Genomic DNA, 22284 nt, shown 5'->3' with positions numbered 1-22284 from the left:
TGATGGCTTGGGCGTGCATGGCTGCCAGTGGCACTGGGACACTAGTGTTTATTGATGATGTGATACAGGACAGAAGCAGCCGAATGAATTCTGAGGTGTTCAGAGACATACTGTCTGCTCAAATCCAACTAAATGCAGTCAAATTGATTGAGCGGCGTTTCATGATACAGATGGACAATGACACACAACATACAGCCAAAGCAACCCAGGAGTTTATTAAAGCAAAGAAGTGGAAAATTCTCGAATGGCCAAGTCAGTCACCTGATCTTAACCCAATTGAGCATGCATTTCACTTGTTGAAGACTAAACTTCAGACAGAAAGGCCCACAAACAAACAGCAACTGAAAGCCGCTGCAGTAAAGGCCTGGCAGAGCATTAAAAAGGAGGAAACCCAGCATCTGGTGATGTCCAGGAGTTCAAGACTTCAGGCTGTCATTGCCAGCAAAGGGTTTTCAACCAAGTATTAGAAATGAACATTTTATTTCCAGTTATTTAATTTGTCCAATTACTTTTGAGCCCCTGAAATGAAGGGATTGTGTTTAAAAAAAAATGCTTTAGTTGCCTCACATTTTTATGCAATCGTTTTGTTCACCCCACTGAATTAAAGCTGAAAGTCTGCACTTCAACTGCATCTGAGTTGTTTCATTTAAAATTCATTGTGGTAATGTACAGAACCAAAATTAGAAAAAAGTTGTCTCTGTCCAAATATTTATGGGCCTAACTGTAAATCTAAAGATTCTAACTGTGCAGAGAGTTTGAATATCATACATTTAATGTGCTCAGTGTGGCGATGTATTGCTGTTTGCCGCTACTGTCAGTACCGGAGGAAGCCTTAGAAAAAAAGATAGCTCAGAAGATGGCATGTGAGACTTTTAAAACGTATCGTGTCATTGCCATCAGGAATATGCGACACTTGAATATAAAAGCACCACGAATGCATCTGTATGTCGGCATTTTTCTTCACCACATCAAACAATTCATCAAACATCGAAGCGCGCACACTGATCACGTAGGCTCCACAAAGCGGCTTTCTGTCACATGTAGATAGTAAACAGAGACCCTGACATCACATTCCAACTTTTAGCACACTGCGCCCCCCGACTTTTTGCTGGTACTGCAACTCGCGCACGCGTCGCGGTAATTTCTGAGGAGCTGCTCAGAGGATGCGTCAAATGAATGCTGGGAACGCGTGGCAGCCGGGATGTGTGCGCGTACGCGCTCTGAGCGTGAAGTATAAATGAGCCCTAAAAGTTAAACACCTATGAGCAGTGGTACCCCGAGATGTATAATTAGATGCAGAGTTAACCCATAGAGTGAAGTGTGGATGGAACAAATGGAAGAAAGTAGAAGGAGTATTGAGTGATCAAAGAAATAAGGCACAAGTTTAAGGTCAGGTTTTTAAGACAGTGGTAAGACCAGCAATGATGCATGGACCTGAGGCATGGATGGTAAAGGGCTTGCAGGAGAAGAAGTTTGATGTGGCAGAAATGAAAAAGTTGAGATGGATGTGTGGAGTTTCAAAAAGTACAGAATACGAAATGAGATAATCACAGGTACGACAAAAGTGGGAGAGATACCTAAGAAAGTACAGGGAAGGAGGTTGAAGTGGTGTGGATATGTGATGAGAAGAGACTATGAACATGTGGACAAAAGAGTGATGGGAATGGAAGTCCAGGGGAAGGGAAAGTGAGGGAGGCCATAGCCGAGGTGGATGGATAAAAAAAAAAATGGAATGAAAAGGTGCAGGATCGAGTTGTTTGGAGAAGGTTGAACAAGCACATCGACTAACAGAAGTGGGAAAGGATGAAGAAGAAGAAAAACAAGTACATCATCTGCTACTCGCTCCCCTTCATGAGATAATCCCCTTAAAGTGTATCCAAGTTTTTTTTTTTTTAAGTGTAGGTTTTGAGCTTCACAAATGGTATGTAGGATGAAGGGCAAAATATTTTTTACTTCATTTGGAATAAAGTACTTTTTGTATCTGCTTTAAAATAATATAAATAATAATAATTCTGTTTTTAATATGATGAAGCTTAGTAGCTATGAGGCTATCAGGTCAGGTCAGGTCATGTTGGGGAGTATCCACCAGACAGCTAAACAGCTTGGGCGCCTGGCTGACAACCCCCCAGGCAGTCCAGTCCCACTCTCCAGAAATGACCCTCTATCTGCTGCAGCCAGATGTTATGTGTGCGTCCACTTGGCCTGGTCCACCCGCTTGGATCCTCAACATTGAGGACACTGCAGACCAGATTACCCTCGGGGAATTGTGCCACATGGCCATAGTACCGTAACTGATGTTCCCTCACAATGCAGGTAATGTGCCTCATTTAGGACTCCATGAGCATTCAACACAAAGTCGAACCAGCAGTATCCAAGGATTCTCCGAAGAGAGACAGTACCAAAGGAGTCCAGGCTTCATCTCAGGTCACTGGATAGCGTCCATGTCTCGCAGCCATATAGCAAGACCAGGAAGCACCAGGACTCTAAAGACTTGGACCTTCGTCCTTTTGCATAGATATCGGGAGCGAAACACACCCCTTTCCAGCAACCTCATGACCCCCCCATGCTCTCCCAATCCCTCTACTTGACTTCATAGAAAGAGTCACCAGAGACATGAATGTCACTGCCAAGGTAAGTAAACCTCTCAACAAGGTCGACACTCTCTCCACAACAGACACACTGCTGACAGCTGTGCCCAAGAGGTCATTAAAGGCCCAGATCTTGGTTTTTATCAAGACACTCACAAGCCCAGACGCTTAAGAGCCCCGATCAGAGCCTCCGTTGACTCCACAAGGATCACTGCATCGTTGGCAAAGTCAAGATACAGTAAGTGAATCTTTCTTCACCAACAGATGTGCCACAGCTGCTGGACCCCACGACCTTGCCCAATACACAAGTCTAATGCACGGGTGTCGACCTCCAGTCCTGTAGGGCTGCAGGTTTTCATTATAACCATCTTCTTCATTAGTGACCAGTTTTTGCTGCTAATTAACTCCTTTTGCCTTCAGTTTTAATTAACTTGACTCCGGCCCCTTAGTCATCTCTTTTTCTTTAATTAGCAGCCAAACAATACCACATGACCAGCTAACCTGAAAATAAAGAAAGGTGACGGTCTCGGTCATGTTGGTCTGCTCAGGTCACCAACACATTTTGATGGTGGTCTTAGGAAAAAAGAGAAAAATCAACAGTTTTGGAAAAGTCTGCTGTGGCAAAAATGAGAGCAGCAACAAGCCAAGGAATTAAATAATGAGTTTAATTAAGAGCAAGAATCGGCTTCTCATCAAGAGATTGATTGGAGTTTGAAATCCCAGTTTAGCTGGTCATCTGTTGACTCATTTCACGTCTCATTTCTGTTTGGCTGTCATTTAATGAAGAAAGGAATCAATTCAGAGGTCTGAATCCTTAAAAACAGGGCTATTAAAATGAAGGGAAAAGGAGTTAATTAGCAGTGAAAACTGGTAACTGATTAGGAAATGAAAACCTGCAGCCACTTTTCAAAAAAGGTTTGGAATCCTTTGAAAATTATCTCTCCATGCACTTACAGGGTGTTGCAAAAAAAAAAAAAAAAAAATTATATATATATATATACACTCTGAATGATTATAAATTATCAGCAGAGCGGTTAGCAGTTCAAACACTTGTGATAACTTAAAACGAATTTAAATTTGAATTATAAAAGTTTGATGCATCTTAATAAACATTTCATTTAAAATCATTCCCAATTTTTGGGAGACCCTGTACCTGGATCTCCATTAACAGAGTTAGCTAAATTAATTAGTTACAGGCAATGTTTCAATTCATTACCCCAGAGTTCTTCCTTCATCCACCAAACCTAAGTTACAGCCTGAAGCTGTAAAACGACGAGCTAAGCAGGGGGTGGGTTTTGGGGTCAAACCAACATCCTGCTTCGCTGTACAACTTTACCTGAGGACACCGTACTCCCTGTTTAAAATATCCCACACACAAGGATTTGGGAGTGTAGTATGCCATCACAGGGCTCTTCCTAGTCGATCCATGGCACAGGTCAGTTCTTCTTGCCACTCCACAATTACTTCATTTAACCACAGTTGCTCTTTTGTGCTGTATGACCTCCTTCTGGTCCCATTACGTCTCGACCATGGATGCTTTCATCATCTCTTACTGTGAGAAGTGTGAGAAAGTTAATGAGAGAAGAATCTGATTGATTGATTGTTAATAAATCAATTATGAATTTTTCCTTTGGTAATGTCTGTAATTACAGTGGATATAGAAAAGAATCCCCCCCCCCCCAATTTGAAATATTCCCATTTTGTCTTTGCTTTTCAGCCTTAAATGAAAACACACACAAAAAATATTTCTTTCCAGCTTTACGTACTCAATGCAACCTAAATCATCCAAGTGAAAGATATCACAACTACAGTTCAGAAAAATTTTTAAAAATCTAAAACAAGACCTACTGACATTAATAAAGGATCACCACCAATGTCAATATTTTGTTGACCCACCTTTTGCTTTAATGCCAGCCTTGATTCTGTTGGCATTCTTCTCTCTCAGCTTTGCATATCTAGATTGAGCTATTAATATTTGCCCACTCTTCTTTACAGTTTAACTGTTCAAGTTCGGTCACATTGGATGGTGAGTGTTGGTGGTCTGCTATCTTCAAATCTTTCCACAGATTTTCACTGTGATTCAGGTCTGGGCTCTCACTGGGCCACACCAGGACATTCACTTTTATCTCCTTCAGCCACCATGTGTTTCAGGTCATTGTCGTGTCGAAGGGTGAACATTCTGCCCACCTTCAACTTTCTGGCAGAGGGTAGCAGGTTTTCCTCAAGAATTTGATGGTATTTTGCCCCATCCATTTTTCCTTCTACCCTAACGAGAACTCCAGGCCCAACGGCAGAGAAACAGCCCTACAACAGGATGCTGCCACCTCCATGCTTTACTGTAGGTATGGTGTGTTGTGGATGGTGAGCTGCATTGGTGTACCATTTGGTATTGATGCCAAATAGTTTGATTTTGGTCTCATCTGACCATAAGGCCTTTTTCCACTTGGCATCAGAATCTTCAAGGCGCATTCTGGCGAAGCTCAAACGAGCCTTAATGTGGCCTTTCTTGAGAAGTGGCTTTTTCCTTGCGACCCTCCAAACAAGCCACAATTGTGGAGCGCTTGTGAAATTGTTGTCACCTGCAAACAATGACCACTCTTTGCCATCAAATCCTGTAACTCTTTCAATGTGGCCATTGACCTCATGGTAGCCTATCTTACCAGTTTCCTCCTTGCTCTTCCATCCAGTTTGGAGGGACGGCCGGATCCAGGGAGGGTCCTAGTAGCACCAAACACTTGCCACTTGTCTATTATGGACTTTACTGAGCTCCTTGGGATTGATAAAGCCTTTGAGATGTTTTTGTATCCATCTCCTGCCTTATGTCTGTCCACAACTCTATCCCCGAGATCTTCTGAAGGTGGCTTGCCACCCAAAGTCAGATGTTTGCTGTCAGTTGCACTACCAAGCAAGGGAATGAATGCTCCAGGAACAGCTTCACTAATCACACGGATTACAGTTGATCGCAGGTGGAAGAAGCCAGTAACCACGGTCTGCAATGGAAATGGTGGGCACTTGCACCTGATTGAGTTTTGGAGGGGGCTGATCCTTTATTCATCTCAGGATTTCTTGTTTTTGATTTTTTTATTTTTTTCTGAACTGTAGCTGTGATATCTTCACTTGGATATTATAGATTGCATTGAGTAAGTAAAGCTGGAAAAAATATTGGTTTGTGTGTTTTCATTTAAGGCTGTAAAGTAAAAAAAATGAGAATATTTCGAAGGGGGGATTCTTTTCCATACCCACTGTAATTGTTTTGGTAAGTCTTCAATTTTTTTCCTTCCATTTCTCTGTAAGTGGGGTCTCTGGCCATTATAATTTTATCAATGTAACTGAGGCACACTCGTTCAAAGAAAGCAAGTAATACAATTTATTAATGCACACAAGGATTACAGAAATATGATAACTGCATGTATATCTCAACATAGAAGATGGAACACAAGACATAACTCAGAAGAGGCCATCAGTTCTGCGTTCCTTCACAAGCGTTTCACTTTTGAATCACACTCCGCTCACCCTACTTACTATAATGCACAGCCTTGAAAGAGGGAGGACTAAATGGTTATGTTAGTTTGAGGCTTTGTTTTCATTGTAATTAAAAGCTTGTAAAAACAGTTTACCAGGTAAGCGACCAAGCATAAGGTCTTTAGTGACTCAGAGTTCTATTTTATCTTGACACAGATAAAGAGCTTGAGAATTTCAAACTTTTAACGATGATGTCTGATGCGGTGTGGAGTTGCGTGTCATTGCTCCTGGTTAAATTCAAGAACTTTTCATGTGCTGGAAGACACTCTTTGTCATTGCTTAATGGTCCTTTGCTCATGAAGTGGCATTACCGATGCCGCTGACAGAATGGGCTGTTTCACGCCCAACTGTGCTATTTTCAAACCTGTGATGAAATGGCTCAGGTATGATGCTTCATTTTGAGTGATTTTTCTTGAAGCTGTGCATGATTACATATAACAAAACATAGACATCCACCCCACACCCTTTTAGCCTATGAAGCCATCTATTTTTTTTTTCTCCACCACCTCACCAGGTTATGGCCAAGTGTAAAAACATGTTAATAAAATATCTGCAGTGCAATTTCAGTTCCATGGGCTACTCACAGGACCAAATCAGCATGCCAAGTTTCATTAAAATCTGTGATGATGAGGTCCAAGAGTGATGATTTGTTTTCTTGAGCTTTCTGTAGTTTGTGTTACTTGTCTATTTTTTTTTGATATTATTGTCTTCTTCCTCACAGATGTTTCTCCAAAATAGTTCAATTTATTTTATCTCTGGTAATGTAGACCTCACCCCCAATCTAAGACTCTGTAAAACCATTTCTTTGGGATGTCTCTAAATAATTGCGTACTGCAGCTCTTCTTTGTGCTTTCACTTGTATCTTCTTAACTGCTGCCTGGATTTTGAGTTTGTTATTTGCCATTGCGAAGTCCCAGTCTTCATATTTTAATGGGCGATACTAATTACAATCCTTTAATGGGAATTTGTATTTTGGCTTAATTTCTCACCCTCCCTATGTAGATTCCTTATTTTGCTTTAGTTAACTTCATCCATGACAGACTGTAGTTTTGTCCAGATCTCCGTATTGGGACTCTGTGCTGTTACTTTAGAAGTGTTGAGTTCTGCTGTACTGTTCTGATCCTGATGACTGTGGTCATATCCATTCCATACCACCGACTTTGCTTCATTTCAGTTATGGCCTTGTTGACCTTCCCTATAACACTGCATATGTTATTGTTTAGCGATATTCTCAGTAACTTCTCTCCATTTCAGTGCACTTGACCATATGGATTAGGTCCAGGAGCTCTTCTTTCATTTCCTGGATTTCTTTGCCTTCTATTGAGGGGGTCTTTTCTGCTTTTTTGGGGGGTATCCGCTTTACTTCATTTCTGTTTGAGTTTGGGTGAGTTTTCTGCTGATGTTCCTATTGATTTCTCTATTTCTGGTCACTCCTCTTCCTGAATGGAGTGGTTGGTGGCTCTGAGGCTAGGGATCTGCACTGGCAATTGGAAGGTTCGAATCCCGTAAATGCCAAAGCGGACTCTGCTCTGTTGGGCCCTTGAGCAAGGCCCTTAATCTGCAATTGCTCCGTCCTGGGTATGACATTAATCTGCATCCATCCCTGCATATAGGCCCTCCAAACCTGCAGGGAAAAACTTGCTAGTGTGGTGCGGAGGGGTCACCAGTCGCACGGCTCCACTCGGGTCCTAATTTGAGATCCTGAGTTGGTTTGTCATGTGGTGGGTGCGGGAATGCGCTGTATCAGCGTGTGCTCCTAACCTCTCTTCCTGAACATCTTGTGCTGTCGTCTATTGTTGCTTTGGGCAGTTTGTGTTGAACACAGTCATTTTCTCCTTTAAGACTTCTCTTTATATTATTTGCATCTATTATTTGAGACTTGGTTACTTTTAAGGATATTCCCCTTCTGGGCATTAATCAAATTTTGAGTCAGTTCATATTTGGGTGTTTATTTTTGAATTTCTTTCCAAATTAGTCCACTTCCCATTGTTTTTTCCTGTACGGAGTTTGGCAGGTGATGATGAATATGAAGTCTCCTCTCAACTCTTCATCCCAGGTCTTTGCCTATTCTAGTTCTCCACCTGTTTTCTGTATTACTTCTTTTTCTGTTCATTGTAGGTATTCTAATTTATCTTGACTTATTTGCTTTCTTTCTTTAGTTGTTTCAATCAGAGCGCTTAGATTTGCACCAGTAATCTTAATCATAATTTTGATATGGAGAATACTTTTCCAGATTTCATTTTCTTTCAAGCCCTCCTGGCATATCATTTAGTTGGAAATTCTAGATTTGATTACTAGAAGGAGCAGTACATGATCTCCTCTTTATCTTTAAATCGCCACTGGACTGTACCCAGTCTTCTTAATTTGTTGCTCAAGTTGCACTTTTGTGGTCTGATTGGTTCCTTCTGGACTGTCACCATATTGAAGATCTTCTCATCTTCTTCTGAAGATGTTGCACTTTCACTATCGCCTACCTGAGTGCTGAAGCACAGGGTGCACACCTTTTTATCCCTGGAGAAGAGTGTCCACTGTGAATTACTTTTTTGGATAATACAATCAAAGTGTTTCACCTTGATGAAACTGGGCATGGATTTTGTATATGATTCCCACCACATGAAGGTACTCATCAAGACCTGAGTAGTTGGGAGGGTAACATTTCACTTCTTTCTCCATTTCTTCACTTAACAACTTATTTCTTTAGGGTTTCCTCCTTCTCTCAGGGTTAATTTCTCCAAATTTTCTGGGTTTGCTTACAATCAAGACAGGAATGGACCTCATCCTTTATTCAGGATAATCCAGTTGTACTGCTTCATTTCTTACTGCCTTAAGTGTGTAGCAATGGCTTGGCATAGCACCTGCATTGCACCTAATGAGGCTTCCTTTTGTAATATGTATGGAGTTATGGTATTTGGTAGGATGTCATGATGGACCTGACAGTTGCTCTTTGTTAGTCCTGTTGATCCCAGTACAATGTGCATTAGAGCTCTCGATTTTGTCCCACGTTTGTCATAACTCAGATTGCATTTCCTGGTACTTTGTCTTTTTTTTTTTTTGCCTTTCCATTCTTACTACTGGTGGCAACTAGGAATGGCTACTTTATCCTGGCTTTTTTTACACTGTTTTACCTTAAGAAATATATCTGGTTTTCTGGCATTTCTTTTTCAAGCGACTATCCCCTCCGCACTTTTCCATTATGTGGTCCCAGTGTCTTTCTGGCACTGGTAAGTTACATTTTTTGTAGATTTTCCGGTGAACGAGCCTGGACACTTTGTTTCTAGTTCTGTTTGGCAGAGGCACCACTTCAGTTATCAATTCTTTTCTATTGACGCCCTGAACCACCTTGTGTGCAAGCCACTATATTGTGCAGGTATAATTAGATGTTCATCGTTTGGTCATAGTTCGTCCCTTGTGAGCCATGCATTGGTAAGTTCAGGGTTCCACATGAGGGTGTTGAAGGTGGGTGAGCAGACTTACCATTATATTTGTAGTCTTCCCATTTTTCTTTTTTGCCGATCTCACTGTTTGAATTCTTCCCTCAATTACTTAGCGCATTGTACTGTGCCCATCTGCACAAGAGGAAGGTGGAGTTTCTGTCATTTACTCATTTTTTTTGGAATAGCTGAGCTAGTTAGATTATGGATGCTATTTTGGATTTTCTTACTTCATGGCTGAATGTTTTTAGTTCATTTGGGTCCATAAGGTTGTAATCCAATTATTGCTGATCTGTAAGTGTATTGAATTTTAATTAGGCCTGTACCCCTTCTTACTTTCAAACATAGATTTTTGAAAATGAGTTAATATGCATGCAGCAATTTTTTGGCTTTGGTATCTAGTGTATAAGGCTCACGTTGTGGCCAGTTGATTACACCAAAACCGCAGGATATCACAGGGATTGCAAGTTGATTTATAGCTTGGATTGTGTGGTGGGTGGCAAGTGAGAACCAAAAGCTCTTTCATACATTTCTTGACAACTGTCTTAGGGGCTTATGATTTATATTTGCTTATTCATTCATGCCCAGGTATTTGTAGATTCCCGATCAAGTTTGATATTTGCAGAGGGTGTTAGCTTTCTAGTAATGAAGATACCTTTGACACATTTCTCAAGCTCAAGGGTCATCCTGATCTCATCTGAAAACAGTTTTACTAAGCATAGCTGCTTCTCCAGTTTCTGACTGCTGGAGCTGTACAATTTCAAATCCTCAATAAATATGAGTGACTATCTAAAATTCAGGTTCATTGTGAGAGGTGATACTAAATTCATGGCCAAGGTAATTAAGAAGGGAGCTTAATACGCTTAATGTCCGTGAACTGTGGAGTGTTTCTTAAGACTGGCTATGTGAGCATATTGTCTGCCACATTCAGAACAGCAATATGGCTTCTCTCCTGTGTGAACACTTTTGTGTCTCTTAAGACTGCCAATTTGCAAAAATTGTTTACCACATTCAGAACAGCAATATGGCTTCTCTCCTGTGTGAATTCTTTTGTGGCCCAGAAGATTGCTGCTTTGTGAGAATCGTTTGCCACACTCAGAACAACAGTACGGTTTCTCCCCTGTGTGAATTGTAGAATGTATCTTAAGACTGCTCATTTGAGCAAATTGTCTGCCACATTCAGAACAACAATAAGGCTTCTCTCCTGTGTGAATTCTTTTGTGTCTATGAAGACCGATCCTTTCCGAAAACTTTTTGCCACATTCAGAACAGGAAAATGGCTTCTCTCCAGTGTGAACTCTCGTATGACTCTGAAGACAACTCCTGTTAGAGAATAGCTTGCCACATTCAGAACAAGAATATGACTTCTCCCCTGTATGAATTACTTTGTGGCACTGAAGAAGGCTGTTGCGTGAGAATCGTTTGCCACATTCAGAACAGCAGTACTGCTTCTCTCCTGTATGAACAATAGAGTGTTTCTTCAGGCTGCTCATTTGAGGAAATCGTTTGCCACATTCAGAACAGCAATATGGCTTCTCCCCTGTGTGAATGCTTTTGTGGTTCCTAAGATTACTGAGGCGACAGAATTGTTTCCCACATTCAGAGCAAGAATATGGCTTCTCTCCTGTGTGCACTCTTCTGTGGCTCTTAAGAGTGCTTCTTTGTGAAAACTGTTTGCCACAATCAGAACAGCAATAAGGTTTCTCTCCTGTGTGAATTCTTTTGTGGATTTGAAGATGGCTACTTTGTGAAAACTGCTTTCCACATTCATTACAGCAATATGGCTGCTCTCCTGTGTGACTTCTAATGTGTTTCCGAAGGTGACTCCTGTAACAGAATTGCTTGCCACAGTCAGAACAGGTATGAGGTTTGTTTCCTGTATGAAGTTTAAAGGGAAAAACAGAAGTTTATTTTTGAATCCACTGCACTTTTACTGACGTTAAGTCACAACATCACATGCTAGTTAAAATTATAAACAATCTTTGATCAGCATAATCGTAAAACTTTAATTGTACATGGAAAGACATTCAACTTGATATCTTGGCTTTCTGTATTATAGCTATTCACCACATGAGCCAAGGATATCAAAGAGTAAGCTAAATAGATCACCTGTGATATACTCGTATGTCTATTTTCTTAACCACATTAAAAAACTGTACCAATATTTTGTCACTACACTCTTTTTGTTCTTTATTTGACTTATGGAGGTAAAAAGCGATCATCTTCAGTTATCAAGATACTGAAAAGAAGTTCATTTATAAAACAGACTGCTATGCCAGATATGTGAAATGCACCCAAAATAATCAGAATGAGCCCCAGCATTTCTCCACAATTAGAACAAAGCCACATGACTCCAAAATGTACATCAAAATGGCTTATTTAAATTACGAATGCCGAACTGAAAAATAAACAAAGTGATGCATTAATGTACAGGCCTACAGGAGATGCAGTCATCTGGGAGAAAAATTAGAAGATGAGAAACCCCAGGATCAGCACAGTTATATGTGTCTGCTCTAAAAGGGAAAAGTAAGGATGGGCTTCTCAATACTCACATGTCACATACCCTGTTGAGCATTCAAAGTGCAGACACTTCAAAGTGTGTTTCAAATGTGCTTGTCATGTGATATTAAGGCCCAGAAGTACAGCTGAAACGATTCCTTAAGAAACTTGAGTAATTTGATTGCTAAAAATCATTAAAGCAAATTCTTGGCATTGAAGCTTTGTTTAATCTATATAACTACACCTCAGCATCCTCAGTGTATTTCGCACAGATGTGTGACGTGAAGATGTGATTTGATGGCGTGGATTGCAGAATGGAGAAAGATGGAGAACATAGTGAGGGGCGAAGAGATAGGCCAGAGAAAAATGACAGAAAGTGTAAAACATTTGGGATCATTTCAAGCTAAATAAACAAACAACCAGCAACCTCTGTACAGTGTGTCTATTGTAAAATCGAACTAGCCTACTACAATAGCACAATTGCACTTTGCAGCCACTGGGGGTCCCCAGAACCGAGTTTGGGAAACACTGGTCTAAATTATGGCAGTTTGGGATTGGTTTTGAATAAGAGAACATTCTGTACCACAACATTCTATTGGCTTTAGGATTTGAACAGAGAATGTATACATTTGGCCACTTTACCATACTCTCTCACCATGGCAAGAAAGACAACACACTGAAAGCACAGCTCAGCAGCCATATTGAGACAGGCATGCGGCCTGTTTTGAAGAAAGCTGACATAACTTGAGGCATTTAAATAAGTACAAGACTGTGTGCCACCTAAAACTACACATGAGCATTTATCAGGTTGTATGGTTGCCAATATTCACATGTACTTTGCTTATTGTTTTATTTTATGCATATTATCAATAATACAGTATTTAAAGTTGTAACTTAACCCTGCTTGTCCTTTTACTTTGTGTGATTGCCTAAGGGTGCAGAAGTAGAAGGGAAGCTGGGGAGAAGTTATAAAGTACAATACCTTATAAATAGTGGTAAGTCTATGGGATTTGAGGCATTCTGACAAAGGCTACACAATAAAGAATACAAAAGGGGAAAGCAGAGTAATACAGAACTCTACCAAGACAAAACAAACATAAAACAATGATTGCTAGTTGAGATGAAGGCTAGCAAAGAATGTTCATTAACAGTGGCTATATGTGATGGCTAGTTAAGAATGTAAATCAATAGGATGGCCAGTTATTATGTTAGCTATGTTTTGTTCAAGAAAACAACCACAGAAAACAAAATGCAGTCAATCTGAGAAAGTCTGAACTTCTTTCATGTTATTACGTTAGTCACACACACAACCCTCACAGTGATTCATAAAATATTGCAGAAAGCAAAATAGCAGCTGGAGCCCAAAATGCACCAATTCAAAACATCAGGTATATTTTTGTAGCATTCATTTGCAGTGAGTAGAGTCAGCGAGTGTAAGGCAGCCACTCGAAATAGTAAATAAATGTACATTAGTCAGTCTTGTATACTTTCAGTATTATATTTAGGTCTAGTAATAAGTATCAATAATCATTTCACCTTTTTTTGTATATTTACTATTGCTCTTAAACAAAGCAAAAGTATTTCTTATCCAATTACTTGTTTAGTCAATAGAATAATTGATGAATACTCAATTACTTAAATAATTGATTGCTGCAGCACTATACAGAAGCACCTTTATGTTATTGACATTCCAGCTGTGAGACACAGTTGCTCAGTCAAGGATATCTACTGGCAAAAGAATGGTGGCCCTTCACAGTCTGCATAGACTATCCACATAAGTTCAAGTCCTATGAGTCCCATAGGAGCTATTCCAACATGGAGGAATGCCCAAGTAACACAAATTCAGTTAAATGATATTCAATTACAGGGTATCTTCCAAACGTAAGACTCATGCAAGAAGCCTAGTAATTTGGCATGGAATCATGTCCACACAGGATTTCCATAAAAAAAGAAGGATATTTTGAATAAGGAAGCTTGCATATCACAATAATACAACTTTTGTCCTACACATTTTGCCATAAGTAGGAGATAATTCCACACCAGTACCTCAATCTCTTCCCTCTCTGACATACACAAGGTCTGACATACATACATTTAGGTCTGACATCTCAATTATGTCAGAAAGGCTGAGAGACACCTCACACTGTGTGAACCTGATGCGTTCATCACCACACTGCATGCACAACACCTCACAGTAACAACGGTTAGTATTCTATGATTTGTAATCTGAAGTTAATATGTATTGTAAATTTCCAAGTGGAATGTGAACAAAACCATGTCTTTCAAAAAGAACTAGTGCCATCAATTTCAGGCCCATCAACAGAACAGCTTTTTTCTACAATTTGTGGGATCCTCAAGATGTTCATGTTAGTGACACAAAAAAGACCTCAGTCCTACTGCTGATGTCAACATGATGGTGAAAAAATAAATTCATGCAGAAGCTGACATGAAGATCCTTGAATACTAGCAACAAACAGCAGCTAGAAAAACATGTCTGGACCGAAACTTTAAAAAAAAAAAAAAAAAAAAAGTATCCGACATCTGCTACTTGTGAACACACCTTTTCAAATGCTGGGGGCGAGATCAGTAAATAAGAAGTCATCCTCACTGTAGCACGCCACAATAAATTATTTCCAGTAATAGAATTAATGAAAGATAAAAAAATGATTGGCTCTCCTTTCCACCATCTTCATAACACATCTCCCAGTCACATAAGATCAATACCAGTCATTAATACATGTAATGTTTACCCTGCTCCTGACCAATCATACAGTGCATCCGGAAAGTATTCACAGCGCATCACTTTTTCCACATTTTGTTATGTTACAGCCTTATTCCAAAATGGATTAAATTCATTTTTTTCCTCAGAATTCTACACACAACACCCCATAATGACAATATGAAATAGGTTTACTTGAGGTTTTTGCAAATTTATTAAAAATAAAAAAATTGAGAAAGCACATGTACATAAGTATTCACAGCCTTTGCCATGAAGTTCGAAATTTAGCTCACGTGCATCCTGTTTCCCCTGATGATCCTGGAGATGTTTCTGCAGCTTAACTGGAGTCCACCTGTGGTAAATTCAGTCGACTGGACATGATTTGGAAAGGCACACACCTGTCTATATAAGGTCCCACAGTTGACAGTTCATGTCAGAGCACAAACCAAGCATGAAGTCAAAGGAATTGTCTGTAGACCTCCGAGTCAGCATTGTCTTGAGGCACAAATCTGGGGAAGGTTACAGAAAACTTTCTGCTGCTTTGAAGGTCCCAATGAGCACAGTGGCCTCCATCATCCGTAAGTGGAAGAAGTCCGAAACCACCAGGACTCTTTCTAGAGCTGGCTGGCCATCTAAACTGAGCGATCGGGGGAGAAGGGCCTTAGTCAGGGAGGTGACCAAGAACCCGATGGTCACTCTGTCAGAGCTCCAGAGGTCCTCTGTGGAGAGAGGAAAACCTTCCAGAAGGACAACCATCTCTGCAGAAATTCACCAATTAGGCCTGTATGGTAGAGAGGCCAGACGGAAGCCACTCCTTAGTAAACGGCACATGGCAGCCCACCTGGAGTTTGCCAAAAGGCACCTGAAGGACTCTCAGACCATGAGAAAGAAAATTCTCTGGTCTGATGAGACAAAGAGTGAACTCTTTAGCATGAATGCCAGGCGTCACGTTTGGAGGAAACCTGGCACCATCCCTACAGTGAAGCATGGTGGTGGCAGCATCATGCTGTGGGGATGTTTTTCAGCGGCAGGGACTGCGAGACTAGTCAGGATAAAGGGAAAGATGACTGCAGAAATGTACAGAGACATCCTGGATGAAAACCTGCTCCAGAGCGCTCTTGACCTCAGACTGGAGCGACGGTTCATCTTTCAGCAGGACAACGACCCTAAGCACACAGCCAAGATATCAAAGGAGTGGCTTCAGGACAACTCTGTGAATGTCCTTGAGTGGCCCAGCCAGAGCCCAGACTTGAATCAGATTGAACATTTCTGGAGAGATCTTAAAATGGCTGTGCACCGACGTTTCCCATCCAACCTGATGGAGCTTGAGAGGTGCTGCAAAGAGGAATGGGGGAAACTGGCCAAGGATAGGTGTGCCAAGCTTGTGGCATCATATTCAAAAAGACTTGAGGCTGTAATTGCTGCCAAAGGTGCATCGACAAAAGTATTGAGCAAAGGCTGTGAATACTTATGTACATGGGATTTCTCAGTTTTTTTATTTTTAATAAATTTGCAAAAACCTCAAGTAAACTTTTTTCACGTTGTCATTATGGGGTGTTGTGTGTGGAATTCTGAGGAAAAAATGAATTTAATCCATTTTGGAATAAGGCTGTCACATAACAAAATGTGGAAAAAGTGATGCGCTGTGAATACTTTCTGGATGCACTGTATTGCCCAAAGCATGCACCTGCTGTAACCTGTATCAACAGTAACCATATTGACTTCATTCAGCACTTCATTATCCTTGCTTTCATACAAATAAACATTAACTATAATAGTAAACTGAATGCAGGGACAACAATAATAAAAAAACAAGATGGAAATATTGATGAGAAGAGACTGTGCATCAGGCTGAGAAAGTGTCCTGCCTCACACTACTTTAGCTCTTGTTTGTCACGTCATAGATTCCCCCGTCAATATTAGTAATGTACTGTATTAAGAGTTGAGTCACCTCAGTGCCCTCAGTCCTTTACAGCCAAATTGTAGCCAAATATTAAACTGTTTTATTGTGACCAAATGCAATTACTGGAGAGTACTGACAATGTACATTTTTACAAGTGAAATACATCTGCAAAGCTTAACACTTGTAAAAAAGTTTCCGAAAAAACACTTCACATTGTTAAATAAAAGTTTTTTTTTGTTACTTTGTGTTTATTCTCATCAAATGCTACACTGTAAAAGATGCTTGTAAAAATCCATTTGCCATAAATAGTGATAGAAAAACTGCAATTAACAAGAAGGTAATATACTCAAATATACTCAAACCACAAATATAAATATTTCTGTAACTGGTTTTTGGATTAGCTGTAAAATTAAATGTATATGAAATTATTACATTACTTAGCAGCTTATTATTTACACTTACCTGTAATTTATAAAATTAATTCAATAACTTATGTTTAGTTAATTGTCTTACACTGTTTATAGAGCAATTGTTGGAGGCAAACTAATACAATGTCAGTTTCTTCAACTGGAACTTGGGTGAAAATAAAATTGGTTATAAGTTTTTCAGTTTGCCAGTTATGAGAAGGGTTTAAAGGCTTGTTTTGTGCCGCTTTTATATGTTGAAATAAAGCTCTCCAGTAGACAAACGATCCTCCTCCCCACCTCTGAGGTAACGTTTCATATCTCTGAAACTAACATAGCAATGTCATCGAAGTCAATTATTAACGAATGTTTATGTTGAACTAATGTTTATCCTCAGCTCATCTCTCTCTGGCCTAAACACCACTAAATGATTTACTAACAGGTTGCTACGTTCAATTTACCTCAGAGCTCACCTTCCAGAATTGTGCATTGTGGAATCCCTGGCACTGGTTACCGGATTTTTTTTTCCCAGTTTGAAAAATCTTTTGAGGGCATAATATTAGAGTTTGGTAAGTCTTATTGAGTGACGTCCATTGTAGTTTATCAATAGTGTTAGCTTTTCTGTTTTGTTGATTGAGGTTAAAATCACGTGTTTAATGCATGTGAGGTTACTACAAGACACTTCCCGGTTTGGTTCAGTATAAACGTTCTGTGCGTGAGTATTCAGTGATCTGACTTATCCAATGTGTGGCTTTTGAATTAAATCTGATGTTTTGGAGTGTTCACCAAACTCTAAAAATTATGTCCTAAAGATTTTTGAAACTCGAAAAATCAAATAACCAGTGCCAGTGATTCTACAAGTATAATTCTGGAACAATGCAAACAACTTGATACAATTGGTAAAAGTAAAAGGGGACATTATACACATGCACTCTTGGATACAGGGAATAGAAAGGAACGAGGCACTTACCACATCTTTGTAATTAAATAGGCATTAATCAATAATTCACGATCACAAATGCATTTGTAATTTTCACAGAAACAAGAAGGATAAAACCATTCAGCGGAATTTGGACCAGTGAACATCGACATGGCAGAGAAAGAGAGAGAAAAGAAATGGAGAGGTGGAGAGAAAAGTTAGCTTAACGTTCATCCATCCATCCGTTATCCAACCCGCTGAATCCGAACACAGGGTCACAGAGGTCCGCTGGAGCCAATCCCAGCCAACACAGGGCAAAAGGCAGGAACCAATACCAGGCAGGGTGCCAACCCATCGCAGGACACACACAAACACACCCACACACTAGGGCCAATTTAGAATCGCCAATCCACCTAACCTGCATGTCTTTGGAATGTGGGAGGAAACCGGAGCGCCCGGAGGAAACCCATGCAGACACGGGGAGAACATGCAAACTCCACGTAGGGAGGACCCGGGAAGCGAACCTGGGTCTCCTAACTGCGAGGCAGCAGCGCTACCCACTGCGCCACTGTGCCGCCCACAGCTTAACGTTCAACATTCATTAATAACAGGTTTCAATTACATTGCAATTTTTGTTTCTGAAATACCTCAGTAGTTTTTGGGGGGCTGTGTGTGTAGTGGACGGCTTTTTTTCAACAAATAAAAGCAACACAAAACAAGCCTTTAAAAGCTTAACACAACTGGGTGAACTGAAAAATCCACAACCAATTTTATTTTCAGTTACCGTATATACTCGAGTATAAGCCGACCCGAATATAAGCCGAGGTACCTAATTTTACCTACAAAAAGTGGAAAAAACTTATTGACTCAAGTATAAGCCTAGGGTGGGAAATGCAGCAGCTACTGGTAAGTTTCAATAATCAAAATAAATACCAATTAAATTACTGTACTTTAATCGAGGCATCAGTAGGTTAAATGTTTTTAAGTATTTATTTCAAAGAAAAACAGTAAACTAGCTCTGTAAGTGGAGAAAAGGGTCAACAAAAACAATATGGTATCAACAATGATACCTTAAGAGTACAACTCCCTTAGCTCAATTGGCAACCAAGCTAAAACACAAAGAGTTAAAATCCTTCAAAACTGGATTCCTCCTCATCATCTGTATGTCCAAACAGAGCTTCAACTTCAGCTGGTGTGAGGTTATCAGCATAGATATTGTCATCATCACCGAGTTCGCAGTCATCACCATCACTGCTGTCATTCTCATACAAAGCGCGGTCTTCACTGCCATCCACAGCATTACTAATGCCACATTTCTTGAAGGCGCGTTGCACCATGTCCTCTGGAATGTCTTCCCATGCATCTCGAACCCACTTTGCTATTAATTCTATGTCAGGCTTCATTAGATTTCCAACTTTTGTCAGTCGGGCTTGACCAGATGACATCCATTCATGCCACATCTTTCGCACACGGTCTTTGAAAGGTTTATTTAAAGACACATCTAGGGGCTGCAATACAGATATAAGCCTACCTGGAATAACGGCCAAAGTAACTTGAGAAGACTCTGCCAATTTTTTAATATCATCAGATGTGTGGGCTCTGAACATATCCCAAACTAGCAATGATGGTTTCTTCTTTAAGGCAGCTCCTGGTCGTCCGTTCCAAATCTCTTCCAGCCATTTTTTTGTTCCGTCTTCATCCATCCAGCCTTTAACATGTGCACGCACTGTAATTCGTGGTGGGAATTTGGCCTTTTTAGGTAAGGTCTTTCTTTTAAAAATAATGACAGGCCGCAGCTTAGTTCCATTAGCCAAACATGACAGAACGACTGTGAAATGTTTTTTTTCATTTCCTGTAGTTCTGAGGAAAATAGTTTTGTCTCCCAACCTTGCCACAGTTCTGTTGCCTGGAAGATCAAAAGTCATAGGTGTTTCATTCATATTCCCGATATCTCCCAGGTCATACTTATGAATCCCTCTTTGTTTTATGATGAATGATTGGAATGACTTCACTTTTTCTTCAAGATCTTTTGGCAACTTCTGTGAAATCTTTCTTTGTTGCAAACATAGGCCAAACCTATTCTTGAAGCGGGTACACCATCCTGCTGACGCAACAAAATTTTTAAAGCCTGATGCTTTATATTTGGTATCCTTAGCCATTTGAAGGGCACGTAGGCGAATTCCCATGCGTGTTACACAGTAACCATTTTGATGACATTCCATAACCCATTTATGCAATTCAGTCTCTAGAACCCCATAAGAAGTCGTTGAACCACGCCGAGCTTTTTTAGCCTTTGGAATCTTTTCCAAGTCAGCCTTCATTTTCCGCCACTCCCTCACTTGTCTTTCGGCAACACAAAATTCCCTACTTGCAATACTGTTATTGCTTTCTTCTGCTCTTGACACAACCTTGAGCTTGAAACCAGCTTCGTATGACTTGCGTTTCTGTTTTGGTCCAGGATTAGCGGTACTGGTATCCATTTCTAACAGGATAAAAAAAAGAAGACTTTGAAAAAGAACTTTATGGTCCCAGATCAGCAACAGCCATAATATGGTAAACACATACCGTACCGATTTCTCCCCACTCATGCACCCTCCCCTCTCCATAGTGCAGAATGACAGTGTCTGTACAATGTCGTTCTGCGGTTCAGTCTCCGCCAGCGATCAGACAGTCTACTAGATGCTGTATCTGCACTGCAGCTTAGAATACTCCACCCTGCTGAGTGACGATGTGCTTCCTTTATGTGAAGCTGTTCTCAGTTACCGTACTTACAGTAGCTTCTCTAATCAGCACAAGCATGGCCTCTTAGATATGGTGGGGCCAGGTGAGGACTTGGACCATTTGAATTACTGTGGCAAAGCATACACAACCAAATCATGGCTACTACCTAACCAGCAGTAAAGTGATACCCCAAGCAGTCATTGGTATTTTTTATTTACCGGCCCATTCTCCCACCCACCATCTCTCTCTCTCTCTGCCCCCCAACCTCCCCCCTCACCTCTTCCTCTCTCTCCATCTCCACCTGTTCCATACCATGCCTCTCTCTTCCTACCTCCCCCCCTCTCTCTCTCTCCACCCCCCACCTCTCTTCTCTCTCTTCCAACCTCTTCCCCACCACCCTCACTCTCTCTCTCTCACCAGCCAATTCTCCCATAATAATAAAACAACTATTGTAAATTCAGTGGCGCTTCAGCATGGGAATGGAACTTACTCAGAGGCCTTAAATAGATGTCTTTAGCAGCATCGGCTGCACGGGGTAGCCACATTACAAGTGGCTGCTCCGTGCAGCGATCAGGGGGACTGTATGTCAACACAGTGACTACAGTCCCCCTTTAATCTGGGAGAGTACAACCAACAGAAGGGACTGATATTTAAATGTATAAATAAGATCTAGAGAGGGAAGATTTCGTTGTTGGACCTATTTAGTATGCACACGAGTGAATAATCATTCCAAGTTCCATTCCCCTGCTGAAGCGACACTGAATTTACAATATTGTTCAGTTTGAGACATCCATTGCCTTTTTTTTTTTTTTTTTTTTTACTATTTACCAGTACCGGTAACTGGTTTAGCAGCACACCTAGAATGTAACATGCACAGAGCCGTCACTCTTTCCCCTCTTCGTGCCCCTGGCTCCGCTTTGAAGTAGAAGCCTGTTTGAAATTACAGCACGGGTGGCATTTTTCTTTTCAAAAATCAATTTTCTTTCTGCTCTGTCGGTGTCGTGGCAGAACAAGCCCAAGGTACCCTCAACAAATGTACTCAGAAATTCATGTGCATTATAGACTTGTCCTGTCATGTAGCAAACAGCAAAAGCTGTTCCTTGATTAGGAAACAAGTGATAGTTGAAAAGCCATTTCTGCTGGATTCAACATGGGCTTTCATTAACATGACTAAAAGCAAATCCTTGTGCTCCATTTGTTGAAATACAATGGTACTCCCATGTTTGAGAGATGTTCCTTTGAAAGGTCGATGGCCTTATAGTGGTTAGGAAGAGACTGGACATTTGTTATAATAGCATAGCTCCTTTCTCTTGATTAAATCTTTTTATTTCACCCTGCAGAGCCAGTTTGGTTTAATATGTAACACTAACCTACCGTACTTATTAGGGTATTACCAGAAGACGAGTCTCACGGGGCATGTGACGTCACTCTGTCACGCCTAGGGCGGAGCAACGATGGAGTTACTGCGGCGCGCAGAAGAGCACACTAGCCGTAGGTGCACGAGGGGGTCCGACGGGCACAGTTAGTGGCCATCTGTTGCTCACACGGAGCCCGAACAGACCCAGCAGCACACAGCCC

General features: G+C 40.7%; 1 protein-coding gene across 1 annotated transcript in view; it reads right to left on the bottom strand.

Moving 5' to 3' along the window:
• Positions 1 to 5862: 5862 nt before the first annotated feature.
• LOC114667397 (gastrula zinc finger protein XlCGF57.1-like) overlaps positions 5863 to 22284 on the bottom strand; it is a 40539-nt gene continuing 24117 nt past the window's right edge. The window contains exon 3 of the mRNA XM_028822688.2: positions 5863 to 11417. Coding sequence (XP_028678521.1) covers positions 10405 to 11417 — 1013 coding nt within the window. The 3' untranslated portion in view covers positions 5863 to 10404. The remainder of the gene's footprint in view (positions 11418 to 22284) is intronic.

The sequence above is a fragment of the Erpetoichthys calabaricus genome, chromosome 1 (genome assembly GCF_900747795.2).
Source record: "Erpetoichthys calabaricus chromosome 1, fErpCal1.3, whole genome shotgun sequence".
Taxonomy (NCBI): Eukaryota; Metazoa; Chordata; class Cladistia; order Polypteriformes; family Polypteridae; genus Erpetoichthys; species Erpetoichthys calabaricus.
The sequence above is the reverse complement of the archived record's forward strand: the minus strand, read 5'-3'. Positions and strand labels throughout refer to the sequence as shown.